The sequence below is a fragment of the Mizuhopecten yessoensis genome, unplaced genomic scaffold, assembly GCF_002113885.1.
Source record: "Mizuhopecten yessoensis strain PY_sf001 unplaced genomic scaffold, ASM211388v2 scaffold9073, whole genome shotgun sequence".
Taxonomy (NCBI): Eukaryota; Metazoa; Mollusca; class Bivalvia; order Pectinida; family Pectinidae; genus Mizuhopecten; species Mizuhopecten yessoensis.
In genome coordinates, this window is record NW_018407865.1 from 190693 (window position 1) to 205469 (window position 14777).

Consider the following 14777-nt stretch of genomic DNA (forward strand, 5'->3'; position numbering starts at 1 on the left):
AATGCTGGGATGAAGGATTACCATGTTAGTTCAAATGAATGACCTTGATCCACTTTCAACCTAATGTCCTTGTTCGACAATCAAGGTCAGAGGCGTCATATGTTTAAATCTTTTAATAGGTTCTTATGAAATCTTAAGATTACAAGTGTTAGATTAATAACAGGTGAGCGATGCAGGCCCATTGGGCCTCTTGTTTTACCAAGATATGCAGAAGCAAATCTCTTGAAAAGTGTGCGCAGCAAAGTCGGCTCATATATTATCTTTGAATTCAAGAGCTCCACTCTTGATTTACAAGCACCAAATGACAAACTCCATAGATTCTGTCCTTCGTTTAGGGAGGATGTGTTATCACGTTCAAACCAAAATTTAGATTTTCCTGATTCCCTGATAATTAAGCAATAACTTCTCACCATGTAATTGCTCAAAAAGAAAAAGAAAACATAGTCTTTGCCCATCTACAATTTATTAATGATAAAGAGATTAAACAAACTATAAAATCAATTTATAAACTTAATGACTTTTCTATCGGATTAGTTAACAGAGCATATTAATTAATATAGTATATATTTGGCAGTTTAATATTTCTACTTCACCAAACAGTTACAGTGGTCACAAACGGAAACAGACTACCAAATAATAGTGCACTTCAAATTGAAACGCTAAAAAAATACAGAAACATTTATTTAGGTAAACCATTTCAATACACAGGTACAAAATAAACTGCTATTTATCTTAAATCTTAACCATTTTTTACAATCTGCTGCAGTATCATATTTTAGTGACTTGATTTCAAGTAACCAGATGAAGCAGCAATTCATAGTTAAATATTGTAAATTATCTTCATAATCTAAATATGTTTTGGATGGCTTAATAAAAATGTTACAATATTGATAATAACGCCATAGAACAATTCACTCTACAAAAATTAGATGTTAAAAACATACTTAGATTTATTCTTTTGAAGTGATAATAACACCAATAAACATATAATAATTATAATTTTGCAAGTATTTAATGATTCCGTAAAAGATATCCTTATTGTACAAATCAAACCTCCCAAAATTGCAAAAAAACTCAGCATCGTTTATCTCATTTCCCAAATGCTCGAAAAGTTCAGCTTTGACTGATAGACCATAGGCCAAAATAAACTGCTATTTATCTTAAATCTTAACCATTTTTTACAATTTGCTGCAGTATCATATTTTAGTGACTTGATTTCAAGTAACCAGATGAAGCAGCAATTCATAGTTAAATATTGTAAATTATCTTCATAATCTAAATATGTTTTGGATGGCTTAATAAAAATATTCTTAATAAAATAACAATATTGATACCATAGAACAATTCACTCTACAAAAATTAGATGTTAAAAACATACTTAGATTTATACTTTTGAAGTGATAATAACACCAATAAACATATAATAATTATATTTTTGCAAGTATATAATTAAATAATTAAATATTTTAAAGGATGATTCCGTAAAAGATATCCCAATTGTACAAATCAAAGCCTCCCAAAATTGCCAAAAAAATCAGCATCGTTTATCTCATTTCCCAAATGCTCGAAAAATTCAGCTTTGACTGATAGACCATAGGCCAAAATTGTCAAAAAATCATGACACCATGGACAATTATGTAGAAGAAACTATTAATCAATTTGGCTTAGATATCATGGACAGAAAAAATAATTGAAAAAAAAGAGATGGAATCTCAGTCTTTCCGCAATGTAAAATAGGACATTGTCATACAAATTTGATATGTTATTGTTGTTTTTGTCAATTTCTTTGAACAATGTTTTTACTTTAAAAAATATGTTTATTTTGTAATTCCAGATAATAATAAACAAGTACAATTATTTTAAATAGATCAAAATTTTATTAGCAATAACATACTTTTAGATAACATCTTTAACTGATAACAATTAAAATACAAAAATCTTAAGTAAACTTTTATTGATGCATTCCAAAACTCAGCTAATCAGTCTTTCATTTAGTTTTAACTTATTTATACAGTAAAAAAAGGTAATAAATTGTGTATAAAAAACAACACTAATATACATACATGAGGTAAAGAAGTTTCTAAATTGCTAGCTACAGCCATATTTTGAATACAAAGAAAAAACTAAAACCTAAAATTCATCAACGAACATCAGCTTAACAAAAACAGATCTTTAAGTCAAAAATAAGCAAACACACAAGAAAAAAACAATACTTTAACGAAAACAGTATTAAAGTACATGAAATAGAGCTGTAGCAATGTAAATTAATAATGTGTATAAATATATGAAATTAAAAAAAATACCATCACATAAAATCCCAATACTTTTCTACTGAATACAGGTCTTGCAAATATATTTTCCTATTAGATATTTCATTTCAAATATAAATACAATATACAAAGACAACAATTGAGTTTGGGGTCTTTTTAGCGAGTTAGATCGTTTTGATATTACCCCAAGGTATATTCAGATTAGTGTGCTCCCTGTTTCATTATATAAAGGTCCAGGAATGTGACAGAAATGATTTTGTGAAGAAAGGGAAATAATAATACATATGTATATTCATTTGAGATACAACATAGCGCTGTGACTCTCCACCTAAATCTTTAAACACATTTTTTTTTTTTAGATATACTGCATGTTTACAGACTGCTTTCTTTATTCACATGTTATTTTGTTTTACATACATTTATATTAAGCTCTGATTACCATTTAAATTTTTACTTAGCAAAAGCCATTTATGGTAAGTAAAACATGAATGTCTGCAAGAGAAGGAATAAATGGAATGGTCAATTTTGTGAAATATAAGCGTGTGAAATATATGTTATCTACAGTACAATAAGTTGAAGTTATCCTGGGCATTTATTGTTGTGTAAACTACTCTTACTGAAGCTGAGGATATATACAGTATATATAAACTAAGAAGGATTTCGTTTTCGAACCTTACATCTAGTATGAAAATTTCAAATTTCAAATTATTTAGAATCTTGATCAATGAAATGTTTATGCCTAAGGTACCAGCCACTGTTAAACAATGTTACCAGCAATAAGGCCATGCTCAACAATAAGGCCATGCTCAACAATAAGCCCATGCTCAACAATAAGCCCATGTTCAGCAATAAGCCCATGTTCAACAATAAACCCATGCTCGGTAATAAGCCCATGTTCAGCAATAAGCCCAGTGCCCTTAGACAGGTTTTACTGATGATAAAATACTTCCTCAGGAATATGTTCAGTAATGAAAACATGGTCATCTAGACATTTACTAATCTAAAATTAACAGGATTTATCATAAGACGTATAAAGTGCATTCCCCTTTAAACATTATATACTGGATATGTATGTTTTTACAAAAGCACTATAATGTTCTTTTGCACAACATTTTTTTTTATACATTACAGGAAGGAAGTGTCACATAAATATAACAAAAATAAAGTCAATAGGTTGTTTAAATAAAATACTTTTATCTTGTCATTTTAAGTATGTACTGTAAAGCTTACCATCACCAACTCACAAATCCTTACATGTCAAATCCGACACCTGACATTCAAAGTTTCACTTTGTCATAAGACTCATTTATTGAGATGACCAATAGGTCACTAGGGCAAAGGTAGTTTGTCTCTCTCTACCTCATCATATCCTTAAAGTACAGACAGATAACATAATAAAATATACTGTAGAAATATGAAATAATAACAAATAAAATTAATGTACAAAATGTAAATAATTAATAAGTATTTTACATAATTTGTATATAGACATTACAGATTAAGAAAATAACTGTTTTCTGTCATTAATGAATTGTAATAAATCCTAACTTTGACATTTCATCAGAAAATATCATAAAAACAGTCTCAGTATAAAGTGCATCAAGTTTCATGTAAAATATATGTACCAATTGCTCTCAAAAGGCCTACTTTTCTAAAAGTACAAATTAACACGTTTTAAAACTTCATAATGTTTGTACTGTATCAAAGATTGATGCAGAAAGATTACATCTTATTCAAGCAGCCGTTTGACATTTATATAGCCCTTATGAAATTTTAAATGATCTCTGAATGAATTAAAAAATTTAATTTTGGTGTTTCGCTATACAAGTCTATACAGGAAAGAAAAAAAAGGAAAGCTTATCCTGTTTAATTGAATCCACTAAGGAAATATTGTACAGTATAGACATGACACATGGAATAATAAATGATAAAAGTTTTAATTACTGGCAATATACGCCAATATCTTGTGGTGTCATAAAATCGGAAATCAAGCTGAAAGCCTATGGCATACATTCAATCAGCAAACATTTTTTTTTTTAACTTCTGTGGTTTTCGGTACATCCTGTGCATTAAAACAAAATGTATAAACCAGCACCAGAGGTTGCAAATATATCATATACCACGATATCCTTTCCCGTCGAAAGTGACACTTCAATTAATAAATACAAGTACTTAATTTCTAACAAATGTGAAAAAATATATATGGGTGTGTGTAATTTATACATATAAAATCAGAATTAATTTTAGATATATGTCAGGTGTCAAAATATCATCCCCTAAACCTTTTGATTTGATTTTTATTTCTGGGTGTATTTCATCCCTCCAATAAAAAAAAATCCATCTGGTAAAATTAACCAACATCTATCATGCATGTGACACAAAATGTACTCTATGCAAAATGTACGAAATGACAGACCGTATTATTTTGTCCTTATACGTGCTATTGTAATGCTATATTTTAACATTCTAGGAGAATTAAAGAGGGTATGTCATAATCACTTAAAACTTAAGTACCAAACCCGAAACGGATTAGACTACAATTTTAAGCCAAAGACTAATGACCTGTATATAACCACTATAATAAATAAAGCAGGAAAAACTGAAGCATACATTGAAAAAAAATGTGTATTGATAGGTTGTAGTTTTGGATTAACCATGTGTATATGTATAACAGACACATAGATTTTTTTGATTTTTTTTTCGTCTTTTAATTTATTTTTTATTTTTACATAACACTTAAACGGCACAATTCTTGTACCCAGAAGGCTAAACTTTGCATACGATTTACTCAAATATGTGCTAAGCTACCAGTTCAAGCTTGTTTCTTAGCCTTTATAGAATGTTCATTGTAGACAATGGGCTATAAGATGGACTTGCATGCTATACTTTTCTTATCAAATGTCAGTACGTACGAAAAAACGAAAAAGTACCGAAACCATATCTAGAATAAGAAATGTCAGTATAGCATACAAAACAACAAGTTATAAATTCACAAATAGCAAGCATGCCCAAATAAGGTGTCATGATATCAAAACTAGCTGCCTGGACTGTTCTTGCATGTAAACTTTAGGTCTAAATCAGATGTAGGCCTAAGTCTTCTAACATTTCTTAAAAAAAATCTTTAATTTCGGTTTTTCCATTGAACAGCACTGCTATAATCAAAATCCTTTTTTTTTCATAACTGTATATTTTTCCTTATTCTATCAAAACTTTACTATGAATAAACTTCCTATGAAACATCTGGGAAACTAGGGTGGTTAGAAAGTAAGAAATCAATAAACCTAATACTGCATAACAATGAACCATCTTAATTAAGTGACATTGTGGGACATTGCTACTGTATAAGAAAACACATGCATTTGGCAAATATTTCATCAGATTTCTTAATAAATTGTTATAGAAATCTAGGTATTTTATATTTCATTCGTTTTCTTTTGATGCTTTTTTCTACAGTTTAATATTTTTGCACAGCTACTCAAACACAACAATGAAACTACAGTACTATCTACAGATATTCTCTCCCCGAGTAGAATGCATTATACAGAATGTCTGTCTAAACTGAAACTGGTGTTTAATCCAGAACCTGTATAAACCAGAACTTCAGTCGGGTCCAGCTAAATACATGTGTATATATATAACCAAACAAATTGTTTATTCTAAACAGAAGACTTTGGCCTAGTATTTGTTCAGCAAAGACATATTTCTTATCCTGTGTGATGAAGAAAATATTCTCATTTTCACTATAACAGAAATATTGATGGAAACAGAAGCTTTCTTTTACATTTTCTAACATTGAAAATCTTCAACAAGCACAAGCTATACCATATAAATAGTGATAACGATATATGTCTACTATAATATATTATTCGTTACTGATCAACCAGCTACCTCTGTCTGAGGTGGTATCCACACTATCGTCGGCTGTGGAATGTTGGCCCGTGACGTGATCTGTGGAGCAGAGACGGTGGGAGTACACATTGGTACACTGACGGAGGCAGCTGGTACACTGATTGGAGCAGGCGCTGGAGGGGCAGGGGCCCTCGCCTCCATCTGAATAGGCGGGGATGAAATGGTGACCTGTTTCATTGGTTGAGGAGCCTCTCGTGGCGGAGGTGGATGGGGTACGAACGATGTCGTTGCTGTAGCTTCAGGAATTCTAGATTTTCCATTAGAGCTTGATGCTTCAGTTTTAGCACTTTGCCAGATCATGCACGACGCAACGGATTCTCTCCCGCTCGATTTAGCTGACATGGCCCTATTTTTCCTGTTTAACAAACTTAGCTGTAGTGCTTCATTGTTTACAGCCGTGATCATTTCTTTATTAGGGTTACTTCTCATATCACCATGTGAATATCGGTATGACGTTGTCGGAACTCCGTCAAACGAAGTCTTTGGACGTTTCACCATTATCTGTGGTATATTATGGTGTTCCTGGCGTTCCACTGTGGTAGTTGATGAATATTTAGTGATTTCTGTCTTCTTGTTCTTAAAGTCAACTTTGTAGGTTGAAACAAGAGGTCGTGACCTTTCGATGTACTCCTTTTCAGGCATCCATGTGATGAAATCCCGCTTAAAATCGTATGTTTCATTTGGAACCCTTTTTCGTCCCAATCCCTGTAAAAATGTATTGAAATAAGTTGAAATAACAGACAGATCAATTCATATTGTTTAATGTTAAGGCTATATGCTACCTTAATTTGAAATATAACTTCGTTAAAAAAGAACTTCACATTAAGAAACATGTAAACTATATCTTAGGAATGATGATGAGCATTTCGTTAATTGGCTCATGAAAAATTATAATGACAAAAATTCAAGGACTGATAACACTCGAGTAATTTTTAATTACAAATAAATGATACTAAAAATATGGATTATATTGCTATTTGAAGTTCAATAAGGTCCTCTTTTTTTCTACAGGCAGCTCTCGATATTTGTATAATGAAATTGATAAAAAATGATCTGGTCAGAATCTACTGAATGGAAAAATGGAATAAAACTTTACCTGTTCAAAATAAAGAGCATCATTCAAGAAAGACTCCCTGTTGTCATGGTGAGAGAACACATGTCTTGGTGTTGGTTGCTGAAAAGAAAGAGAAAATGATATGCTTCTTCCATGCATAGTTCAAATATCTATCAGGAAGTTACAACACGAAGGATGTACGCTACCTTACTGAGACGTCTTTTTCCATTTCACACTAGCAAGACTGTAAAATACCTTTTATGAGTGATGGTCTGAACTAAGTCGAATATTTGAGGATAAATTTGAACGGTACAAGAATATAGGCATCAATAGAACTCAGAATTATTCTTATTGAAGACATAATGGGAGATAACTTAAACTTAAAGCACAGTTGAAATGTGTAAGGTACCATACATCCTTAAGTCTAACACAAATCACAGGTATGATGTGTAAGGTAACATACACCCTTAATTTTAACACATATCACAGGTATAATGTGTAAAGTAGCACTCTAATTCTTAAGAACTCTTAACACATATCACAGGTATAATGATTAAGGTAGCATACACCCTTAACTCTGACACCAATCGCAGGTATAATGTCTATGATAGCCTGTAAATCCTTTTAATAATCCTTTAGTTTTTCACAATTTCAAATGAAAATATTTTACACTTTATTAAGGACTTTGTACCATAATATTTGAAGCTACTAAGGTCAGTCCAATGATTTTAATCATTTTTTCACTGAAGAAAAGTGCTCAGTTAATGGTTTGCTACACACAGAATTATGTATATGTTAGGACCCCTAGTTGACACAAGTTTTCAGATGATAAACCTATGCCTTCAATTTTAAGACTATGAAGGTTTATATTCACAAGTGTACAAGTGAATACTATCGGTTATCAAATTTACGCCATTTTTTGTCTCGCACTCACAATATTCACAATATTATCGTTACCTCCCGCTCAAATGCACCCTACTCCATCTGTCCATCTTTACAATGTAACAGAATTCAGGACTTTTTTGATGTCACAATTAACACACAACAAGCCGAACTGCATAATGCATAAACATCAAGGGAATAATAAAAAGTCTTTGTGAGAAAGGAATTCCGGTTTTAGATTTACCATTCAGGTTAATACCCTCAGAACAATAAGACTTTTGTTTTAACTGGATGATTAGTTTATATATCTTATCATGCATAACTACCAAAACATCATAAAATAGATTCAATCACAACAGGCGAAGGAGCAATAAGTTATTCTTGTAGTTTATTAAAAGTGTCGACCGGTTTTGCCCCTACAGTGGGCTTCTTCAGGACAAAATTATAGGATATTTCTATCCCTGAAGTACCAAAATCGGGGCACATACAATTGTTCTACATATATATATATGTATAGTGACATCATTAACAATTGCAGAGATTGTGACCTCATAAACAATAGGTAGTATTGTGACGTCATCAATAGTTAGTACAAGATAGATATAACTCTGTTAAGCCAATATCAATACATATCTAAAAGGACATCAATAAAAATGTTGTCTAGCGGGACGTAATAGTTAGAGAATGCAAACTCTTTACATACTGAATTGTCCATTGGTAGGTTGTAGTGCAGAGTTTCATCTAGCTGGTAGATATACTGGTCTTATAAGAACAGATTTTAATAATCATTATAAAACTAAGTTGAAGTCATACATAATGTATAAAAATTGCACTTAAGTCACTTACCTATACAATTTCATGTTTACTTGCACCAATAAATCATAGCCATTATGTATGGTGGCATATTTTTGCCATCCACTTGCGACTTACGAGTTACGTATGTCGACATAATTATTGAAAGATGTCGACATAATCTGAGAATATGTCGACATAATCTGAGAAGATGTCGACATAACTTTTAAATTATGTCGACATATTATCACATTTGCCGAGATAATTTTGCCGAGATAATTATCTCGTAAGTGGGTAACTCGGCTTTTTATCGTGTTAATGCTCGGGTGTGACATCGACTTACGACTTGCCACTTACGACTTATTTATGTAAAATCCCTCTTTGATTGATAAACTCTGTACATCATAGTAACCTACTGTAATATCCATATCTTTGATTTCCCATATTTACATTGATTTTACCAAGTTACTCACCAGTATAGTCACCACTGTTCAGTCACCATCAGCCCACCTTCGCGGTCCTCGTGCACAAGCCTCGTTTTGGTAAGTCGGCAATAATCTACTAGGATGTCGACATAAATAAGTCGTAAGTGGCAAGTCGTAAGTGGCAAGTCGATGTCACACCCGAGCATTAACACGATAAAAAGCCGAGTTACCCACTTACGAGATAATTATCTCGGCAAAATTATCTCGGCAAATGTGATAATATGTCGACATAATTTAACAGTTATGTCGACATCTTCTCAGATTATGTCGACATCTTTCAATAATTATGTCGACATACGTAACTCGTAAGTCGCAAGTGGATGGCAGAAATATGCCACCATAATTATGCAAGTTTCTAAACATTAAACTTAAAAAAACTATCGTGGTGTTGAAAGGTATCCTGTGACAAATGAATTGTACTTTTATATAAAATTCTTAAGGAGTGTTCCAACTTGTTTAGCACTTTTCTGAATAGGATTTATGCAGTATTATTAACTCATTCACCCCTGAAATTTCATAATGAACTATTCCAACCTTTGAATTGGGGGAGTTCAAATGTGTCTTCAGGGGTGAATGAGTTAAAGAAGTACTATCAACCACATTTTCTTGGCTCCACTAGTCGTCTGCTGGAAAACCGAACTACTCGGTAGTGAAGCGGACGTAAAACCTATCAATTAATCAATATACAATCTGATCCTTAAAAGCAGAGAGCTGAATCACTGCATCTGTCCCTTGGCTATGATAGAAATGATGAAACTTCTCTGTAACATTAACTTATTCACCCCTGAAATTTCATAATGAACTATTCCGACCTTTGAATTAGATGAGTTCAAATGTGTCTTCAGGGGTGAATGTGTTAATGGGAATATTGTTTTTAAAACAGTCTAACTCTCTAAAACTCTTGCAATCTGTAATTGTGTTTGTGTGAACATAGAAGAAATAAATAAATTAACATTAATTAATAGCAAAACTAATCTTTAAGGACTTTCCACCCTTCGTAATACCAGAGACCTAAAGTTAATTTAGGTCTATGGTAATACACATGTTTTTCTTGTCATATTTTTGTGTCGTCATTTCCGTATTGCGTATCGGGGATTCTATTACCATAGTGTAAATCATAGTAACACCGGGTAAACAATAAATAGTGCGTGACGATGATATGTCAACACCCGATATCGAGACTTACTAATAACTTGGAAATCATGTGCAATTACACGCAATAAGATTTACAAGCTTATGATACAAAGAGATTAATTAACTCACAGGAAAACACTGACAGACGATCAGAAGGTCGTATATATATGAGGCGCATGGAATGCAGACTGATATATTTTGTTTACCGACCTCACCTGTACGTATCATGTGCTAACAGTAGTTCGCAAGCTCTTGGTCGCTACGACTTTTGCTGTCGAGCGAGTTACACTCTGTCAGATAAATCGTTTCACAAATGCAATTACAATACTCTGTGAAAATAGTGGTTTGTAAAATATCAAGATCTCTATCAATTGCATGTGATAACAGCATACCATGCGATAGCCTATGGTTACTTATGTACCTGACATGTAAATACATCATGCGTAGGGAGCTATGGAATGATGTCCAAAGTGTACATGATTGAGAGTAATTTTCTTCCATAAAATAACAGTAAATTGACAATTAAATATAGTAATTTAATTTATTTCCGTCGTTTTTGGTAAAGTAAAGAAAATAAGTGTCATTGTAAAAATTCTATCCCTGTGCAAAAAGTTCCGATTTTTTACAAGGTAGACAACTCTCATCAGGATCAAAATTATTGTAAAATGTAAAATAAATGAATTATTAAGACTGTGTGTATTTGGCTCAAATTTTCACTCTTTTTGTATGAAACTATGTGTCCTGTTTGCTTTTAGCTTGTAGTTAGTAACTTTTATCCATACAATTTCAATATAAAACGCTTTTTGTAACATGTTGTAGATATTTTATGATAAATAAAATATTTGTAGGGTTGATTAGCAATGTTTCTTTTCATTATTTTATTGTTATAATAGTATTGAACAATGCCACACGCTCAAAAAATATGAAAGTGTTGAATTTGACAAAAAATCAATTTTTCGGTATTTTTTACAAAAAAATCCTCAGTTTATCAGAATAATTAGATTTTCAAAACATCACCTCTACTTAGTGACATAACCATTATGTGAAACTTTCATTGAATTCTGCTGGCTAATTGCAAAGGGTGGAGCCTCCTTAAGCCCTCGATCTATACATTAGAAAATTTGTGGGACACTGGTTTTAAGTTTACCCTGAACGTTTTGCTATATCAAGCTATGAAAATACTTCATATTATACAACAAGAGGCCCATGGGCCTTAACAGTCATCTGAGTCCTACAGTAGTTATTTTTGTTGTTGAAATATGTACCAATTTGAGTAAAAAATAGTTAAGCATAATGTTAACTTAAGTTTGTCAGGACCATGAACTGATCATTCCTAGACCGAGTTTCAGTTAATTAAATCGGCCTATCAGAACTTGTTTTTTAGTTTGAAATAGTTATTTTCAAAATAGCAGCAGTCGCAGCCAAATTGGAATTTTGATCGACCCAAAAAATAACAACACTTTGTCAGGACCATGAGTCGATCATTCCTACAAAGTTACAGTTCAATCGCCCCAGTAGAACTTGACTTTAAGTTTGAAATAGTTTTTCAAAATGGCGGCCGTCGTGGCCATATTGGATTTTTGATTGACCCGAAAAATAACAACACTTTGTCAGGATCATGAGTCGATCATTCCTACCAAGTTTCAGTCTGTAATGTCACAAGTTCAACGCTGTCAAAACAGCCCTAAAGAAATATACCGGAAGCTTCGACCGTGCGTTTGTTATGTGAGCTTTTAGCTACTTATATGATATATTCTGTCGTCACTTATTTGTGTAGATAAGACTACATACAACTTTAATGAAGAAATTAGTTCCTCCTGAGGAGTCAAACGGTGAAAAACTCTACGAACATGTTTTTTTTTTACATAATTGGTTAATCTAGTGGACTGTAAATAATACTTTTTATTATTAAATTGATCTTTAGAAAATTTGATGAACATGTTCCTAAAACAACACAAAATAGTTGATTAAAAATCGAGTCAAATTAATGTATGCGCACCGCATCCCTTTCTTTGCAATATGTAGATATACGATTGAAATTGACAAAAAAAATGCACTGGTACAATAATTTATACTCAAAATGAGCAGCAACCCGTGTTTTTTTTTAATTTTTTTTACATCCAGTCATAAAACTTGAAATGTTTTTATTCTTTATGCAATCCAAGGTATTTAGCACATGGTAAATAAACACACCAAATCTAAGAATATTGCAGGGGGAGAACCTGTCCATTAAAGTCTCACAAAGTAATTTATCAATGAACCACCTGATTAGATATATAATGTGCATAGCATGGTCCATCATTTGCCTCGTTTCTGACTTTCATCTGTCGAGTGATGCAGTTGTACTGATTGTGGTTTGCATATAATGTGACTCTGTGACAGTATTTACGCATTTCATTTATTAATATTTTTCTTGAAATTTATCCTTATACCAGGGACGTATTAATATATACGTCTCTGCTTATACATTTCCCTGTTACCTCGCCTGAGGACATTGTTGTTAAATTGTCATCTACACCAAATGCAATCTACATACTTAATTCAGGTACCCCCTTGCCCACCTGTTGACATCCCTGTGATGTCATACCTGTACACAGGTATATAGGTATGTCATGGGCCTCCTGCTGTCCAGTACTGGACACAGGCGTTTAGTGTTATTTACCTGTACACAAATTTCACACCTACCTGGTAAGTATGCTAAAGGAGTGGATCGAGATGATTTTCATTATTTAACCAAGATGTTAAATTATAACTTGACGTTGTGTATGCTACATGTATAGGGAGAAACAAAAATGTTTGAATCTCATAATTCAAATATATTTTTGAGATAAATTAGATTACATAAGTCCATGATCTTATTTAACATCACATACATAAGGTACTGTATTGTATACAATTAAATGTGTAACTGTTGGTATTTTGCTGTTTATTTGAACTGTTGACCTTATATAAGAAAGACATCGACCTAACATAAGACACAATGTCGTCGATTTGTCATTACTAAAAATATTGACATTTAAAAACAGCCGACACCAACGTTGAAGTTATTTTGTAAACATTTTTCACTCATATATTTCCGTATTTTTGGACCGTAGAGGTACCACAGTATGTAACTTTTTGCAAGATGAATATTCCGTCACAGAAAATGGTCACGAACGGAGGTGGTGCTGTTCAATGACGACATGATTGGATAGGCTTTTACTGTAGAGCAGAGACTTATGAAGTTAACTTATTGCAAACTGACTTTCCAGCTAAGATATCTTTGATCGACAACATTGAGATTATTTCTGTTTAATTTCCCACAAACTCATTCATTCGAGAAAAAAATATCAGTAGCGCTCAGAATGAGGACAGATGCAATGCTACCAGTCTATGTCATACCGTATTCAGAGTCGTCAGTTTGGTTTCAATTAAACTCACGGTCTTGAAATTCTGGCAAATTTTATATGACTGGATACAATCCTCATAATGTTATCTACAGCATTATCTAATTCCTCAAAACTAAAAAAAGTAAATAATTCGCAATCTGACGCTGTTTGGTGATGACTGTTCTCGATATCGCCTATTCATTCGATGGTGACCACTAACAGACGTTGAACTTGTGACGTCACAGCCGAAAGGGGCCAAATCACTGTGAGTTACGATTATGCTAATTATTAGAATTAGGACACATAGATAGATCGGTATCAGGATGACCAATTTTAATGTGGTTATCAACATTTTTGTGTTTGGATCATATAGAATAATAATATATTCATTTCTATTTTCGTTCAGGGTACACTTTAACAACAAAAGTTATAAAACCATCAAAACTGTCACATTTCATGCTGTTAAAAGGTTATTTATGGCGTATGTGCCAAGAACTGATTATTATACATAGAAAAAACACAAATCCATAAATTATATTTTTTGAGTCAAGTTTGTCTGCATTCCAAATTAAACTTAAGAAGGAAAGCGATAAATATTTACTTCAAAAAATATTTACGAAATGATAACAACAAAGCTTTTACATGAATGTCCATTAGTTTTTTTGGATTCAGTGATGTCCCATATCCCTTGATTTACGATGTGTTCAAGATTCTTTTTTGCCCATTTAACGTGATTTATATGTCGTAAAACATGCATAAAATTGATATGCATGTTTGCATGTTTTGTAATAAAATCAGCATTCATTTCATATCAGATGTGAAAACAATATTAAAGAATTTCTCAATGGACGCAGCATTCATAAGGCAATATCACATGGACAAA

At 32.3% G+C, this 14777-nt stretch overlaps 1 protein-coding gene across 1 annotated transcript in view; it reads right to left on the reverse strand.

Annotated features, from left to right (window-relative positions):
• Positions 1-444: 444 nt before the first annotated feature.
• The window catches only part of LOC110457266 (cyclin-dependent kinase 12-like), a 28470-nt gene continuing 14137 nt past the window's right edge, over positions 445-14777 (reverse strand). The window contains exons 3-4 of the mRNA XM_021508469.1: positions 7276-7353; positions 445-6884 (exon numbers count right to left, since the gene is read on the reverse strand). Coding sequence (XP_021364144.1) covers positions 6147-6884; positions 7276-7353 — 816 coding nt within the window. The 3' untranslated portion in view covers positions 445-6146. The remainder of the gene's footprint in view (positions 6885-7275; positions 7354-14777) is intronic.